An 18,713-nucleotide genomic window follows, 5' to 3' on the forward strand; every position below is an offset into this window, starting at 1 on the left:
ATCTTTTGGGGTTAGTTTTTATTCTACTTCATGAACCAAATGAAAGCTTTGAATATGACATTTGAAAGTTTATTAGAAAAACTGTGATTTGTTTTAGGCAACTATATATTTAAGAAGTATCATTTATTTTAGTATGTTTTTACTTTGAATTTCCCTGAAGACTAACAATGAAGAAGTATCATTTCTACACTTTACTCTCCTAATTGGTTCCAAGTCCTAGAAATCCTACAACCAACGAATAGGTCCAAAATAGGCCTATGTACTAATGCTTAATTTACTTATAGGAAAGTTGAAGTTTGTAAAACAAAACTTTTACTCCAAGTTTGTTGAAGTCAACTTTAGGTCCTTCTAACAAAATTCAGTTTTTAAATTTTTTTTAAAAATGTTTTGTTAATAAGCCAGTAGTAGATTAGAAACCAGCATTCTAGTATGCTGATAGCAGTAAAAACTAGTAAGCATTTTCAGATTGCCATGCCTTTTCTAGTGTAGGTGCTCTGCCTCGTTTCCTGTCTGGTTCGTTTCTTCCTGTCTTAAGGGTGTGCCTCAAATATCTTTACCCCTTGTCTGTGCTCGAACTGCCCCTCGCTATCCTTTTGTCACTGCCTCCCCAAACTGATTGTTCTGTGGTCTGCTTTGATACAGTTGTATGTGTGTGCACATCTTGTCATGTTTAAACAATGAGCCTTTCGAGATTAAGGACCAGACGATAGTCATCTTTTTACACCTTCTAACAGCCTAACGTTGGGCCGGGGATATAGCCCAGCAGCACAGTACCTGCCTGGCAAGTGTAAGGTCCTGAGTTCAATTCCTGGTTCCAAAAATAACCTAACATTGCCTGGAACACTGTGTATCCTGTCAAGTGAAATATAGGAATAACATTTTTGCTAGAGCTAGCTATATTTTTAACGGGTAGAATCACTGATGTGATAATGTTACAAAACTTTTACATTAGGATAGGAAGGTGGAAAGGCCTTAAAAATTTTTAAATGTTGAAGTGCTAAAGTATTGCTTTCAGGAGAAATTCATCTGAAAAACTGTTCCGAAGGTCCTAAAAATCCAAATGTCTTTGTATTTATCATAGTGGCACTTCTCAAACATTTAATTTTAGAAACCCTTTACACTTTGCAGAGGGTGTTTGTGTGTTTGTTTGTTTAATGGGGCTAGGTTTCACTTATTTTTCCCAGTCTGGCCTGGAACTCCTGGACTCAAGCCATCCTTGGCTTCCCAAGTCGCTGGGACTACAGGTCCATGCAATGTACGCAGCTTTTTTTACACTCGTAAAAATTATTAAAGACTTCAGCCAGGTGTAGCAGTTTATACTTGTAATCCCAGACTCTGAGAGGCTGAGGCGGGAGGATTGCAAGCTTGAGCCCGGCCAGGACAATTTATCAAGACCCTTTCTTAAAATTTAAAAATTAAGGGCCAAGGATGTTGCTCAATGCAAAGGCCTTAGATTCAATCCCGAGTACCACCAAAAAAAAAAAAAAAGATTGAAACCCTGAGAGGCTGTGCTTGTATAGGTTATATTCGTCAAATTTACTGTGTTAGGAATTTAAAATTCTAATGAAAAATGGCCATACTTTTAAAAATTGGAAAAATGAATTGTTGCCCAGGTGTGTTGGCACACATCTGTAATCCAAGCACTTAGGAGGCTGCGGCAAGATGATTGCTGCATTCCCGGTACCAGAGAAAAACCAAAAAAAAAAAAAAAAAGATGACTGCTGCAGATTCAAGGCTAGCCCGGGCTACAAAGTGAGTTCAAAGCCAGCCTGAACTGCATAGCAAGACCCTGTCTCAAAAAGACAAGAAAAAAAAAGAAAATGAAAAATGAATTATTGCACCAGGTTTATAAATGACTGGCTGGATTTTCATATTTGTTTTGCTAAGGAAATATGGCCTCACAGATACGTAATTGGAAAAGATGGATGTCTTATTTTTATTAATGTGTCTTGTTCTTTGAATGTATGTTTTACCCATGAATGATTTTTGTAACATTATGGTGTCATCATTTGGAAAATAGTTGGTTCAGTGAGTTCTAGAGCTCTTCCAAATGTTGACACATTTCATGATGCAGTATTTTACAGATGACCACCAGTCTCATCAGCAAACTCTTCACATGTTGGGAAGTGAGCAAGCTGGAAGTGGCAGATAAACATTTTCCAAAAATTCTAATTTTTAGTGGAAAGCTTGAATTTTATTACTGTCAGTAAATACTGTCATTGTTTTCCTTGAAATGATAGTCTAACTTTTTAATTTGCTAGAAATTGTCTGTAAATACCCACTTCTGAATAATAATTTTTCAGTATGTTCAAATGAAAATGTGATCCATGAAAAAAGTAGCTAATTCAGGTCGTAACTTTACATTCTCATACAGGCTTTGTCTTGAGACAGTCATCAACCTTTGGTCGGCTGGAGAAGTCCTTCATGCCATTTTGTCACACAGAATATTAAAATAATGTACTGTGGGATCATAATAAGTTAAAAATACAGTTTCATTAAGGACATCCTTAAGTGAAACTGACATGGTTTGTTTTACAGCAAATGTGCGGAAGGGAATAACATGTATATAGGTACATTTTGGTGCCACTGCCTTGATATGTGCTAAAGCCCAGGCTGTTTTACCTGGGCTTTTTCTTTTCTCAGTTCATTGAGGTGAAATTTATGTAACAAAAAAATTAACCATTTCATTGGCATTTAGTATACTCAGAGTGTTGGACAGTTGTTACCTCTACCTTATTCCAAAATGTTCCTATCACCCCAAAGTAAGTTGCTTTATTTATTAAGCAGTTTCTCCCCACTCTTTCTTCCTAACTCCTAGTAACCATCAGTCTACATTCTTCCTGTGGACCTGTCCTGAATATTTCACATCAGTGAAATCATACTGCATGTGATTTTTGTACCTGGCTTCTTTCCTTTAGTATGTTCTTAAGAAGCATCCTTGTACTTCATTCTTTTTTATAGCTGAGTAACAGACTCTTGAATGTATTTACACAGTTTGTTTATCCATTCATTCACTGATGAATATTTGAACTGTTTCTCTCTTTCAGCTATTGTAAATAGTGCTAGTAGTTACGAACTTGTGTGAATATATACTTGTCTGAGTGCCTGTTCTTAGTTTTTCTGTGTGTATACCTAAGAGTAGAATTGAGGTAGGCTTTGCACCATCAGTTAAAATGTCAAAACAGTGGAAAAGGCTAATTTTTATGAAAATTAGCTTTGATGTTTTGTTCCCCCTCCAAGTATCTGGAGTACAACACCTCTACCTTCAACAGGAATTGCAGACTATACTTTGATTTTTTGTTTTTGGTTTTTTTGTTTTTTTTTTTTGGTTTTTCTCCAGTACCAGGAACCGAACTCACGACCTTGCGCTTGCCAGGCTGGCGCTTTTGCCGCTGAGCTAAATCCCCAGCCCCTGCAGACTATACTTTGAGACAATCTGTCTGATAGATCCCGAAGTTCCTCAGATATTATCATGGAACTTATCATCATCACTGTGTTCTCACTAGCACCAGTTAGTACAGGCTAGTCTTCAGCATTATAGTAGGAAACATGTTTTATAATCCTTACTATAAATGAAGAAATTAGTGTATATGGAGCATAAATGATTTGTCCAAGCTTGCTTAATATGATAGAAATCGATACCAAATTCAGGCTTTCTCATTTCAAGGCTGATGTTCTTACTATTGTTTCACAGTTCTTTGGGTAAATGAAACAGCAAAGGGGTCATTTCATGAAGAGCAAAATGTTAGTATTGCGGTAACAGTGTTTCATGGTGTCCTTATTACTTATTTTTAGAGACATTATAAATCTGAAGGATGTGATCAGTCTCCAACTGGAAGATAATACCTCTAGCAAAAACTTTTGTAGCCAAACTTGTCTTTCATCATATGAAGAAAAAAGAAAACCATTTGTTACCATATGTACTAACGGCATTTTGACCAAGTGCAGCATATGTCAGAAGACAACTACTGTAAGTTGTAATTTTTTTTAACATTTAGAGGGATTCTAATTTTTCTTAAGTGGCAGTTTTTATTGCATTTTTTTTAAATCCTAGATTCAGTATGAAGTAAAGTATCAGGATGTGAAATACAGTCTTTGCAATAATGCCTGCTTTTCAAAGTTTCACTCTGCTAACAACCTCATCATGAACTGTTGTGAGAATTGTGGAGCATACTGTTACACCAGCTCTAGCCTGTTTCAAACACTTCAAAGGGATGGACAGTCTCATTACTGTAGTAGCTCAAAGACTATTACAGCAAGTGAGAAGGTATGAAGAAACATTATTTCTTCCATTAGTTGGTCTGCGGAATGGTTCTACTTTAGGAAAATGTGTGCATGTAGTTTTTCATACCACTAAGAATAATTTCTGCTGGTAAGTTTATGAAGGTGAAATAAAAAATGGGAAGTTCCTTCTTGCATGAGAATTCATAAGTGTTATATGGAGATTTTCCTACTAAATAATCTTTGATTGTCTTACCAAGGAGAAAAGGCAGGCAAGTGGAAGTCTATTTATAAACTACAAATAGCCAGGGCATGATGGTGCATGCCTGTAATCCCAGCACTTGGGAGAGGCTGAGGCAGGAGGATTATTGTGAGTTCGAGACCAGCCTAGGCTACAAAGTGAGCTCAAGCCAAGCCTGAACTGCATGGTGAGACCCTGTCTCAAAAAGAAAAAAAAAAAAAAAAACTACAAATAAAGATAGCAAAAATAACTATTATAATCTATTGGTTAGTAAATCGCAAACAGAAAAAGTGTTTTTGTTTTTAATTCCATGTATTTTAAGTCTTTCACCTAAGCAGTGTAAAAATGAATCAAGAATATTACATGCTTTTTCTAAATCATTCATTAAAGAAAAAATGAGAAATAACTAGCTTTTTTTTTTTTTGTCTTTTTAGAGAGGGTCTCACTATGCAGTTCAGGCTGGGTTTGAGCTCAGTGTGTAGCCCAGGCTAGTCTTGAACGTACAATGGTCCTCCTCCTGCCTTAGCCTCCTGAGTGCTGGGATTACAGGCTTGTGCCACCATACCTGGCAACCTACTGTTTTTTGTTTTTTGTTTTTTTGTTTTTGCGGTACCGGGAATTGAACTCAGGACCTTGCACTTGCCAGGCAGGCACTTGTGACACTGAGCTATATCCCAAGCCCAACCCACTATTTTTGATAGGAGAGCCTTTGGCCCTCTGTTGGTGAACCAGTATGAACACAACTACTGGTCTAATCCTCTTTCACGAAGTAGGACTATTACATATCTTGTTTATATGATGCTTTGTGATCTTAAGTTGATCCCTATAAATTCTTTTTTAAAAACCAGCAACTGGCCAGGCCATGGTGGCACACACCTATAATCCCAGCACTCAGGAGGCTGAGGCAGGATGATCATCATGACTTCAAGGCCAGCGTAGGCTACATAGTTCAAGGCCAGTCAACTACATAGCAAGACCCTATTTCAAAAAACAACAAAAACAACAAAAAACAGCAACCGGCTAGAGCTGGTGGCATGTGCCTATAATTCCAGTACTCTGGGAGGATGAGACAGGAGTTTCACAAGTTCAAGCACAGCCTAGGCAACTTAGTGTTCATGAGAAACCTGTCTCGGGGGTCAGGGATATAGCTCAGAGGTTATAGCACCTGGGTGGCAAGTGCAGGGTCCTGAGTTTGGTTCCTGGCACCAAAAAAAAAAAAAAAGAGAATAAAAAGAAAAACCTGTCTCAAAATGTATAAAAGGGCCAGGGATGTAGCTCAGTATGAAGGCCCTGGCTTAAATCCCTAATACAAAGAGAAAAAAAATTGAAGGTAGGAAATCCAACAAGGCACGATTCAAATTCTGTGGTAGAATGACCTCACCATGACAGTGTTCTGCCTTGGGACCCGAAATGGGAGGATAGAAAGCACAGAAGCCTCCCTCCAAATATAAGAAATACTATTCCTTCTTTTTATTCTTCTTGGCTCACACTCAATAAGTAGCTATCCTGTTTTTATTATTGAACAATTTATTATTCTATATTGAATACCCCAGGTATTCAGCACGTGTGATGAGGCAGGGCTAGCATGAGTAAACCAGTTAACAAGCACATCATAAAACTTGCTGTATGTAAAGTATTGAATGTCAGTGATGATGTAATAAACCCATATTATTAGTGAACTATAATCAAGAATTGGAAAACTTAAAATACATGAATCTAAAAATGAGTTGAATTTTTATTGTAAAAGGTGGATTGTTATGTACTGGATTATTATGTACTGGCACAGTGACCTGTCCCTATAATTCTGGCACTCAGACTGAGGCAGGAGGATTGTGTCTTCAAGGCAAGCCTAGGCAACATAGTAAAACCCTACAAAAAAAAAAAAAAAACAATAAAACGTTTAATTATTTGATGTAACTATAACTATTTGGTCTTTTTTTTTTTTTTTTTTTTTAAGGCAGGGATCAAAGTTGTGATCCTCCTGCCTCAGCCACCCAGAGTGCTAGGTCTGTAGGCATGTACCACCATGTCCTGCTTGGCCAGTTCTGCTTAATAGAGTGTATGACATACTGGTTTTCCCCTGTGAGTAACAATTGATTTGTAAATTATACCAATTTTATGGTTTTGAGATTGGGGATTGCACCTTAGACCTATGCACTGAACTATATCCCCAGCCCTTTTTTATTTTTAATTGAGACATTGATTTGCTAAGTCACTAAGTTGCCCAGGCCTGCTTCAAATTGGTGATACACCGGCCGCACCCTCTGAGGGTACCAGGATTACAGAAGCTACAACAGCTGAAATAACTTAGTAAATGGTTCTAAACTAAAAATATATAAAGTCACAGATTAAATTAAAGAAGAAATTAGACAGGTTCTACAATTAAATGATAATGACAGTCAGCATAACAGAACTTACGTGACACAGTGAAAGCGGTCCTAAGAGGGAAATTATAGCGGTAAATGCCCATATCAGGAAAACAGAGCAAGCGCAAATAACTTAATGGTGAACATAAAACTTCTAGAAAGAAAAAAAAAGATCGGGCGAAGCAAAAGCTCGTATAAGGGAGGAAATTATAAAGATCTGAGTAAAAATTAACACATTGGAGAGTTAAGAAAACAATACAAACAATCAATGAATCAAAGAGTTGGTTCTTTGTTTTTTTGTTTTGTTTTGTTTTTTGTCTTTTTGAGACAAGGTCTAACTATGCTGTTCTGGTTGATATTAAACCCACTTTGTAGCCCAGACTGGCCTCAAACTCACAAAGATCCTCCTGCCTCAGCCTCCCCAGTGCTGGGATTACAGGTGTGTGCCACCACACCCGGCCTAAAGAGTTGATTCTTTGAAAGATTAACTAAAATGGACAAATCCTTATCCAACCTTAACAAAAAAGGAAAGAAAAGACTCAAATCCATGCAATTAGGGAAAAAAAGGGTAAAATCACAATGGACCCTGCAGAAATCCAGGCAGTCTACACCTACTTTGAAAACTTGTATTCTAATAAGATGGAAAATGCATAAGAAATGGACTGATTCCTAGGTACATATGAATTACCAAAGCTGAATTAAGAAGATATAAAAATCCTAAGTAAACCAATATCAATTGATAAAATCAAAGATGTAATTAAGAACCTACCAACAAAGAAAATCCCAGGCCCTGACATACTCACTGCTGAATTCTACATGAAATTTAGAGAAGACCTAATACCACTACTTCTAAAATTCTTTAATGAAAATGAAAGGAAAGCAATACTCCGAAATTCATTCCTTGAGGCAAGCATTAGTCTGATACCAAAATTGGCGAAAGACCAAACTAAGTAAGAGAATTACAGGTCAATGTCTCTAATGAACATAGATGCAAAAATCCTCAAAGTCCAGCACCCATTCATTATAAAAATCCTACAGAATATTGGAATATGTGGTCTTTATCTCAATCTGATAAAAGCCATCTATGAAAAATCAACAACCAACATCATACTAAATGGACAAAAACTGAAAGCTTTCACTAAAATCAGGAACAAGACAAGGCTGACCACTGTCTCCACTCTTTTTTTTTTCCATTTTTTCTCCACTCTTATTCAACATGGTCCTGGAGCCTGTAATCCCAGCACTTGGGAGGCTAAGGCAGGAGGATCATTTTGAGTTCAAGGCCAGCCTGGGCTACAAAGTGAGTTCAAGAGAGCCTGAACTGCATAGTGAGACCTTGTCTCAAAAAGACCAAAAAAAAAAACCACAGTCCTGGAAACTTTAGCCAGAGCAATTAGACAAGAGAAAGAAATACAAAGAATAAGGATAGGAAAGGAAGAAGTCAAATTATTATTTGCAGATGACATGATACTCTACATAGAAGACCCCAAAAACTCCAGTAAAAAACTGCTAGATTTAATGAACAAATTCAGTCATGTAGCTAGATTAAACGTCAACACTCAAATAATACAGCCTTCCTGTACACAAACAACAAACTCACTGATAGAGAAATTAGTTTGTTTTGTTTTACTTTTTTGTCTTTTTGAGACAGGGTCTTGCTATGTAGTTCAGGCTGTCCTTGAGCTCACTTTGTATCCCAGACTGGTCTCAAACTTGCAACGATCCTCCTGCCTCAGCGTCCTGAGACCTCGGATTACACTCGTGCATCACTACGCCTCGCCTGATAGAGAAATTAGGGAAACACCTTTCAATACCATCCAAAAAAGTGAAACACTTAGGAATCAATCTAATGAAAGATGTAAAAGACCTCTACATTGAACACTATAGTGCTCTGAAAAAGGAGATTGAAGATGATACCAGAAAATGGAAAGATGTCCCTTACTCTTGGATAGGAAGAACCAGTATAGTGAAAATGGCCATACTTCCAAAACTGTTACACACATTTAATACAATTGTGATCAAAATTCCAACAGCACATCTCACAGAATTAGAGAAAACAGTCCTAAAATTCATTTGGAACCAGAAGAGACCTATAACAGCAAAGGCAATTCTGGGCAACAAAGGCAAGGCAGGGGCATCATAAACCCTGATTTGAAATTGTACTATAAAACCACTGTGATAAAAACAGTGTGGTACTAGCAAAAAAAAAAAAAGAAAAGAAAAGACCTGAAGATCAGTGGAACAGATAAAAGATGTAGATACAATTCTGGATGTTCTCAGCCACCTTATCTTTGATAAAGGTGCCAAACACATTCCATAGAAGAAAGAGCGCCCTCTTTAGTAAATGATGCTGGAAAAACTGGCTCTGAACATGCGAAACATTAGAATTGAGCCCATATCTTTCACCATACACTAAACTAAATTTGAAATGGATCAAAAATCTAAATATTAAAACAGAAACATTAAATCTGCTGGAAGATGGAGTAGGTAAAACTTTTGAAGATACTGGTATAGGCAGACTTTATCAGTAAAATCCTGAAAACGCAGGAATCAACAACTGAGATCTCATCTTATTAAAAAGCTTCTGTACAGCAAGAGAAACCACCTACAGAGTGAAGAGACAACCCACAAGTAGGAAAAAACGTTTGCAAGCTATTCCTCAGAGAAAGGATTACTATCGAGAATGTATAAAGAACTTTAAAAAAATCAGACTTCCCAAATTTAAAAACCCAATCCAAAAATGGGCATCTGAGATGAATACACTTCTCAGATGAGGAGATACAAACAGCAAATAAATATATCAAAAAACGTTGACCATCACTGGTTGAGAGATGCAAATTAAGACAACACTGAGATTCCATCTCACCCTGGAAACAATAGCTCTTATCAAGAAATGAACCAATAACAAATGCTGTTGGGGCTGCAGGAAAAAAGGAACTCTTTACCGTTGGTGGGAGTGTAGACTGGCGCAACCACTATGGAAATTAGTGTGAAGGTTCCTCATAAAACTAGGATGGGAAAGGGGCTGGGGATTTAGCTCAGCGGCAAAAGCGCCTGCCTGGCAAGCGCAAGGTCCTGAGTTCGGTTCCTGGTACCAGAGAAAAACCAAAAAAAAACAAAAAACAAAACAAAAAAAAACTAGGATGGGAAGTCCCACTTGACCCAGCTATTCCCCTTCTGGTTTTAAAAATGTATCACCGTGATATATGTGCACCCATGTTTATAGCAGCACAATTCATAATAGCTAGATCTTGGAAACAACCCAAATTCAAATCAACAGAGGCATGTATTTTTATACCGTGGAGTACTACTCAGCCATAAATAATTATAAACTGGAGACTTTTATAGGTAAATGTGTGCAACTCGAGACCATACTTATAAGTGAAATAAACCAGATGCACATATGTAAACTTCATATTATCTACCTCATGTGAGAAGCTGAGTTAATAAGATCCACCTTGTACAATAGGTATTGTAAAATGGGAAGAAACTGTTGAAAAGGAAATAGAAACTAAGATGGAGGAAAGGAGAAAAGAAGGGAAGGAGAGGAGGGAAAATATGTATATAGATATAAAAAATAGTTAAGTGGGCATGGTGGCGCCTGCTTGTAATCCCAGCACCAAAGCAGAAGGATCGTTTTGAGGCCAGCCTGGGCCACAAAGTGAGCTCAAGGCCGGCCTGAACTGCACAGTGAGACCCTGTCTCAAAAAGACAAAAATAAATAAATGAATAAATAAAAGTAAAAGATAGTTATACTTCTAATTTCTCCAAGTTCATTGAAAAGTTAATTTTGTGCTAATATTGTTTGGATAATTAAATGCCTATACTTGTAGTCTGAGTAATTTAAATATAATAATACACAATGTATTAACCATTTTTACCCTCTTTGGAAATTTTGGGGGTTTTTTCCGCTTTAAAATTTAAAAAAAAAATATGTTCATATTAATAATAGAATTTTGCTGGGCATGGCGGTACATGCCTGTAATCTCAGTACTTGGAAGGCTGAGGCGGGAGTATAGCTGCAAGTTCAAGGCCATACTGGGATACATAGTAAGTTTAGGGCTAGGCTGAACTACATAGTGAGACTCTGTCTCAAAAAACCAAAAAAATGGAAATTTGAAAATTATTTTCTGCTTTTTGTTTCATCATTCCTTCTCCAATATTCTGTTCTTCCACCAAAAAAAGAAACTATGCAGGTCCAGTAGTATAACTCAGCAACACAGCACCTTCGCAAGTGCACAGTCCTGAGTTCAATTCCCATTACAAAAAAAAATACGCATATTTTCGTTTGCCTTTGCAATATGTACCTCAGAAAGCAGTTCTGTCCCATCATTGCTATCAGGTTATAAAAGAAAAGCCTGGTGTTGTGGCATATTTCTGTAATCCCAGCACTCAGGAGGCTGAGGAAAGAGGATCACTAGGCCAGCCTGTACTACATAGGAAAACACTGTCTCAAAAAAACAGAAAAAGAAAGGGAGGGACCAAGGGAGAGATAGTGATTCTCATATTTATATCTTTTTCCTTTGTATAGTTACTGCTTATTGAATTCACTGTAGCTTATACTGCTTGTATCATGCTCTCTTACAGCGCATTTGTAATTTTTACCATAAAGTTAGCCTAAAAGCACAATGGGTTCCACACTGTCTTATAATAGGTTTATCCATTTTTTTCATGGTAGTCATTGCGATCTTTTTTTTTTCCCCCAGAATGGCCTTGAACTCATTATGTAGCCCAGGCTAACCTCATACTCAAGGCAGTCCTCTGCTTCAGCCACCTCGGTGCTGGGATTTTTTTTTTTTTTTTTTTTTTTTGAGTGCTGGGATTATAGGCTTTGACCACCACATGTAGCTTTTTGTTTTTTTAAGGAAGTGTTAAAAATTGGCTTCATTTTCATTTGTAATACTGCAGCTAAAAAGTGGTAGTAAATATAATTTTATTTGTTAATAATATATAGCATATGCCAGGAATGTGAGTATTATTTTAATCTCTGAACAGAAACCAGCCAAAACGCTTACATCTTTTCCTTACAAATCATTGAAACCATCAGATGAAATGATTGAGATTACTAATGACTTGGGGAAGACAGAGATTTTCTGCTCTATTAATTGTTTTTCTGCATACAGCAAAGCTAAGATGGATCCTTCTACAGGTAATGTTTTTTTTTACCACTTTAGAGTTCTATTAACAATTGAAGAATATAAATACATTTTGCTTTTCATTTATAACCTTGATTCATTTCCAAACTAAACTAGTTTATAAGGCAAAATAGTCTAAAACACGTTGCAAAGAACTATTTTTTAGTTTTTTGTTTGTTTCTATTGATAGCACTGGAATTGAACCCAGGGACAATCAGCTACTGAGGTACATCCCTAGTCCTTTTTATTTTGAGACAGAATGTCACTAAGTTGCCCAGGCTGGCCTTGAACCTGTGATCCTCCTGCCTTATGTTCAAGTGCAAGGTCATGAGTTTGATTCCTGTACCCAAAAAAAAAAAAAAAAAATCCAGCCTGAGCTACATATTGAGACCCTGTCTCAAAATACCATTTTTTTTGGTACCAGGAATCAATCAAAATAACTTTTTTTAAAAAAAGATACAATTTATGGGGAAAAGTTAGGGATAAATGTCTATTTACATCCTTTAGTGAATATGTTTACATACATTTGTATATTTAGAGTTATATACATGGAATACCTAGTGCAAGACTTGATTCATAGGAATCAGTTAATCAGTACTGAGTTTATTCAATACCTTTATGGTAAGAATAGTTCTTTTAGAATGTAGAATGGGATGCTGGGGATTTAGCTCAGCAGCACAGCGCCTGCCTGGCAAACGCAAGGTCATGAGTTTGATTCCCGGTACCGGAAGAAAAACAAAAAACAAAAACACAAAAAAATAGAATGTAGAATGTTAGCTGGGCATGGTTGCACATCCTATAATCCCAACACTTTGGGAGACTGATGGAAGGAGGATCATAAAATCAAACCCAGCCTGGACAGCAAGACCCCGTCTCAAAATAAAAAATTAGAGAGGGTTGAAGCTGAGCATGGTGGCTCACACCTGTAATCCCAGTGCTCGGGAGACTGAAGCCACCAATTCAGGGCCATCCTGGGCTGCTTAGTGAATTCGAGGCCAGCCTAACTGTGTAGTAAGATCCTGTCTCAAAGCAAAACAAAAAATAATAATTTTTAAAATGAAAGGGTTGAGGATGTAGCCCTAACAAAAATTATTGTAGTTCCCAGCAATACCTAAGGTATTTTATATTTATATTGTTCCTTGAAACATCATTTTTTTATATGGTTGGAGGTTTGGTTTGGTTTGGTTTTTGTGGATCTGGGAATCTTGCTCTGATGTTCACGCAGACTAGGTAAGCACTCTAACCATTAAGCTACATCCTTAACCCAAACCACTTATTAAACACTGCGGGGGTTTTTTTTGTTTTTATTTGTTTGTTTGTTTGTTTGTTTGTTTTCTGGTGCCGGGAATCGAACTCACGACCTCGCACTTGCCAGGCAGGCGCTGTGCCGCTGAGCTAAATCCCCAGCCCAAACACTGCGTATTGATTGATTGATTGATTGATTCTGCCCAATTTATAAGACGTGTTTTTGTTTATTTTTATCAGCAAGTGTTTCCACAGTGCACAGTGTTTCAATGGAGCACCTTTCTCCAAACAAAGATTTAATTCCAGTCATAAGCAATATAGTGTCATTAGCAGATAATCATGTTGCCCTGCCCATCATGAACTCTGAGATCTTACAAGGTAAAAGTTGATGCGAAGACATTTGGCATAAACGGTTTTGTCATGCTTAATGAATCTGTTTGTTAAATTTTGGTTTTGTTTCCTGATAGGAAATAAGTCACTAGAGTTTATGATGCTGTTTTATAGATGATAGTATGAGATCTTAAATTTATTCTTCAATTTATTTTAACAGATACAGTTTCTTCAATAACAACAAATGTCATTACAGATGTAAGTTTTATCCTAATTTTTTTGGCTACTGTCTTTGATAAACAGATTGTGTGTACATACGTGCATGTATTTATAAGAAGGTTTACACAGGCCAAGCATGGTGGGGCACGCCTGTAAGCCCAGCACTCAGGAGGCTGAGGCAGGAGGATCGTTGCAAGTTCGAGACCAGCCTGGGCTACAAAGTGAGCTCAAGGCCAGCCTGAACTGCGTAGCGAGACCCTGTCTCAAGAAGGCAAAAAAAAAAAAAAAAAAAAAAAACAATGTTTACACAGAAGTCTTACTATTCATATCTTTCCCCCTTGGGAGATTATATTTATTAAACAACTTGAGGCATCCAAGCAATAAAAATTATTTAAAAATTATATATCAGAAGGTATTTTTAAACATTTAATGCTAAATCTAGATTGCAGATTAGTTACAAGTAATTGTTAGTTGAAAAGCTGAAAAGTTCACACAGTAATTGATTTAACTATGTTATTGGAATAGATGTTTGACGTTTTGATTATTTGAAAACTGCTAAAACAAGTATTATTTTATCATTTTACTCAAAGATCTCAAAGAGTTCAAGGGAATCAAGTGATGGCGTTGCTAACGGTATGGAACAACCAGGCCTTTTGCCTTCATCTTCAGTACTCAGTCCGCACACAGTTGATTCCAGCATAGAAGTACAGAAAGGTGAAGTATTAAACCAGGACCCTGAATACGATGTGAAATCTATGCAAGTAAGTAATGGACTCTGTCATACAAAATTTACGTCTAAAGCGCAAAAAGTTAAGGATAAACCACAGAGTATTAGAAAATCTTGGCGTTCAAATCGTCAGCGGGTAAATAAAAAAGATGTGACATTTTGTTATTCATGCCAGTTGTTCTGCCAAAAAAGTTTCAGCAATGGGGGAGAGTCGTTTGCAACCCAAGGCACTTCTAACTGGAAAAAAATGCTGGAAAAATTCAGAAAGCATGAAAAAAGTGAAATGCATTTGAAGTCCTTGCAGTTTTGGAGGAAATACCAGTTTTGTAATGAAGCTGTCAGTGATACTTTATCTGATCATCCTAAACAGATTGAGGACCAAAAGAAGTACCTAAAGCTTATAGTTGAAAATATTTTATTTCTTGGGAAGCAGTGTTTACCCTTAAGGGGAAATGACCATTCTGTTTCTTCTGTGAATAAAGGCAATTTTTTAGAATTGTTAGAAATCAGGGCAAAAGATAAAGGAGAAGAAATATATCAACTTATGAATTCACAAGTTGATTTCTATAATAGTACACAAATTCAAGCTGATATTTTTGAAATAATCAAGATGGAAATGTTGCAAGATATTGTGAATGAGATCAATGTCTCCTCAGCTTTTTCAATTATATGTGACGAAATAACCGATCATGCCACCAAAGAACAGCTTTCAATTTGTGTAAGATACCCACAAAAAACATCAAAAGCTATTGTAATTAAGGAAAGATTCTTGGGTTTTGTTGATAATGAAGAGAAGACTGGGACCTACTTACATAGGAGTATCAAAACCTACCTGCAGCAAATTGGAGTTGATTTTAATACAATTTGTGGCCAGGCCTATGATAGTACCACTAATTTGAGGGTAAAATTTAATAAAATTGCAGCAGAATTCAAGAAGGAAGAGCCAAGAGCTCTATATGTACATTGTTATGCACATTTTTTTGATTTAGCAGTAATTAGGTTTTGCAAAGAAATAAAAGAACTCCGAGGCACTCTAAATACTCTAAGTTCTTTATTCAACACTATTTATACGTCTGGGGAAATGCTGGCAAATTTTCAAGACCTTTGCAAGCTAAGTCAAAACAAAACGTGCAGTAAACATACATCTCAGTCTTGTTGGATAGTCCATGATCGTACACTCTTATCTGTAATTGAGAGGTTTCCAGAAATTATTGAAACATTGGAAGTTGTGTCAAGCCATTCCTCAGACACAAGTTTGGTTGATACATTGAGCGATTTGTTGACACTGGTTTCCAAATTTGAGTTTATTTTTTGTTTAAAATTTCTTTATCGAGTGCTAAGTGTTACAGGAATTCTTTCCAGAGAGCTTCAAAGTGAAACCATAGACATTTTCTCTTTGTCTTCAAAAATAGAAGCAATTTTGGAATGTTTATCATCTGAAAGAAATGATGTCTATTTCAAAACTCTCTGGGACGGAGCAGAGGAAATATGTGGGAAAATTACCAGTAGAGGTTTTGAAGTTGAAAAGCCTTCCCTTCAAAAAAGAAGAAAAATTCAGAAAACAATAGATCTTGGCAATTCAGAGAGTATGTTTTTTCCTACTTCAACAGAAGAACAATATAAAATTAATATTTATTACCAAGGTTTGGATATTATATTACAAAATTTAAAATTGTACTTTTCAGAGTTTGATTATTGCAAAATGAAGCAAATTTCAGAGCTGTTACTTAAATGGAACGAACCATTAAATGAAGCAACAGCCAAACATATTCAAGAATTTTATAAACTTGATGCAGATATTATCCCTGAACTGAGATTTTATCGCCACTATGCAAAACTCAACTTCGTCATAGATTATGCTTCCATCAATTTCGTTACTCTTGCCTATTTGTTTATTCAGCATGGTCTTCACAGTAATATTCCTTGTATCTCAAAGCTGTTACATATTGCTTTATCTTGGCCAATTACTTCAGCAGCTAATGCAAATTCATTTTCCACACTGCCTCGTCTTAAAACATACTTATTTCATACTATGGGACAAGAGAAGCTCAGTGGCCTGGCCCTAATGGCTGTTGAGCAGGAAGTGGTAAATAAATTGATGGAGCCTGAAAGACTTAATGGAATTATAGAAAAGTTTATCAGTCAAATGTAAGAAATATACCTGCTAACTGGAATTTACTTAAAACAATTTTATCTACTGTAATCCTGGTTTTCCTGTTTGTTTTGATTTTGATTTGCTTTTTCTTTTTTTTTTTCTTTTTTTTTTTTGTGGTAACAGGGCTCGAACTCAGGACCTTGCGCTTGCCAGGCAGGCACTTACACCACTGAGCTATATCCCCAGCCCTGCTTTTTCTTTTATTTTTATTTATCTGTTTATTTTTTTGAGGTGAGGTATCACTTTTGCCCATAGCTAGTCTGGCACTTGTGAGCCCCTGCCTCAACCTGCCAGGTAGCTAGGACCAAGGCATGACAGTGTGTTCAGCGTGGAATCCTAGTTTGCATCTCAAAATAATCTCTTTTATGGAAACAGTTTTTTTCAAAAGAATTTGTAGTACATTTATATTCACAAGACACAGAATAGCATACAGTGGAAAAGTTTCCTTCCCCTTTTCAGTTCCTCCTTCCTAAACTTTTTATCAGTTCCTTAAATATCTCCTTAGAGATATTTTTCTTTTTCTTTTTCTTTTTTTTTTTTAATTTTTTGGTTTTTTTTCCGGTACCAGGGATTGAACTCACGACCTTGTGCTTCCTGGGCAGGCGCTGTGCCACTGAGCTAAATCCCCAGCCCCCTTAGAGATATTTTTCATAGGTGGTACTGTACAGTGCATACTACTATGCAGCTTGTGCTTTCTACAGAACGATATTTTTGAGATTGTTCCATGTCAGTAAATGATTATTTTTTTACAGCTACAGAATGTTACATTGTGGCCGGGCGTGGTGGCGCATGCCTGTAATCCCAGCACTCTGGAGGCTGAGGCAGGAGGATTGTTGCAAGTTCGAGACCAGCCTGGGCTACAAAGTGAGCTCAAGCTCAGCCTGAACTGCAGAGCAAAACCCTGTCTCAAAAAGACCAGGGGAAAAAAAAAAAAAAAAAAAGAATGTTATATTGTATAAATATACCATAATATAATATCTTGTGCATAGGTCATTTGTACATAATGTTACTGTAAAATATAAAATTAGAATTCCTAGGTCAGAAGGTTTGTACTTTTTTTTTTTTTTTTTTTAAACTTTTTTTTTTAACTGAGAGCTTACTGTGTTTCTCCTGCTGGCCCCAAACTCATGATCCATCTGTTAAAACCTCCCAAGTAGCTAGGATTACAGATGTGTGTTGCTGTGCCTATTTTGTGCATTTTAACTTTGGACAGATGTTGGAAAATAGCTTTCTACAAGGATTATGCCAATTTATGGTCCTACCAACAATGTACACGTGTCTCATTTCCTCAAATCTGTATGTGTTTGTGTGTGTATGCTCGCGCGCGCGCGTGTGTGTTTGTGTGTGTGTGTGTGTGTTATATTTGGGGTTTTTTGAGACAGGATCTTGCTACATAGTTCAGGCTAGTCTTGAACTCACAGCAGTCCACCTCCCTCAGCCTCTTTCTTGAGTGTTAGGTTTACAAGTGTGCATGACCAGACCTGACTCTTCAGATCTTTATAAACAAAGTTATCAAATGTTTTGGTCACTGTCAGTTTGGTAGTTGAAAAGTAGAATCTTAATTTCAGTAGAATTGTCATTTAAGAACAAGGTGAAATATCTGTTTGTTTGGACCATTTGTATTTCCTTTTAACGAACTGTCACATTTAAACATTAAAATTAAGATTAAAAAAATTAAAAGATTGGTGTGTTTTGGTTTCTATATTCCAACTGAATGACACAACAAAAATCAAGCTATTTTATGAAAATCTGACTACATTTTATTTATTTATTTATTTTTTTTGGGGGGGGGGGTTCTCTGGTACCAGGAACCAAACTCATGACCTTGCGCTTGCCAGGCAGGCGCTTTTGCCGCTGAGCTAAATCCCCAGCCCCTTGACTACATTTTAAATAAATAACCCCCAAAGAAAGGACTCTTTCTTTCTCTATACTTTATATATATATATTTTTTGTTGTTGTTGTTGTTGTTGTTGTTGTTTTGTTTTTGTTTTTCTCCGGTACCAGGAACCGAACTCATGACCTTGCGCTTGCCAGGCAGGCGCTTTTGCTGCTGAGCGAAATCCCCAGCCCTACT

The 18,713-nt window shown here is 36.7% G+C and overlaps 1 protein-coding gene across 1 annotated transcript in view; it reads left to right on the top strand.

Moving 5' to 3' along the window:
* Zmym1 (zinc finger, MYM-type 1) overlaps positions 1-16,746 on the top strand; it is a gene marked incomplete at its 3' end in the record, with an annotated part of 32,004 nt that extends 15,258 nt beyond the window's left edge. Inside the window, 6 exon segments of the mRNA XM_013519699.1 lie at positions 3,796-3,970; positions 4,055-4,267; positions 11,824-11,977; positions 13,449-13,586; positions 13,759-13,796; positions 14,348-16,746. Of these exon segments, the coding sequence (XP_013375153.1) occupies positions 3,796-3,970; positions 4,055-4,267; positions 11,824-11,977; positions 13,449-13,586; positions 13,759-13,796; positions 14,348-16,636 (3,007 nt within the window).
* Positions 16,747-18,713: the final 1,967 nt, after the last annotated feature.

This window comes from Chinchilla lanigera, unplaced genomic scaffold (assembly GCF_000276665.1).
Source record: "Chinchilla lanigera isolate Chin_1 unplaced genomic scaffold, ChiLan1.0 scaffold00051, whole genome shotgun sequence".
NCBI lineage: Eukaryota > Metazoa > Chordata > Mammalia > Rodentia > Chinchillidae > Chinchilla > Chinchilla lanigera.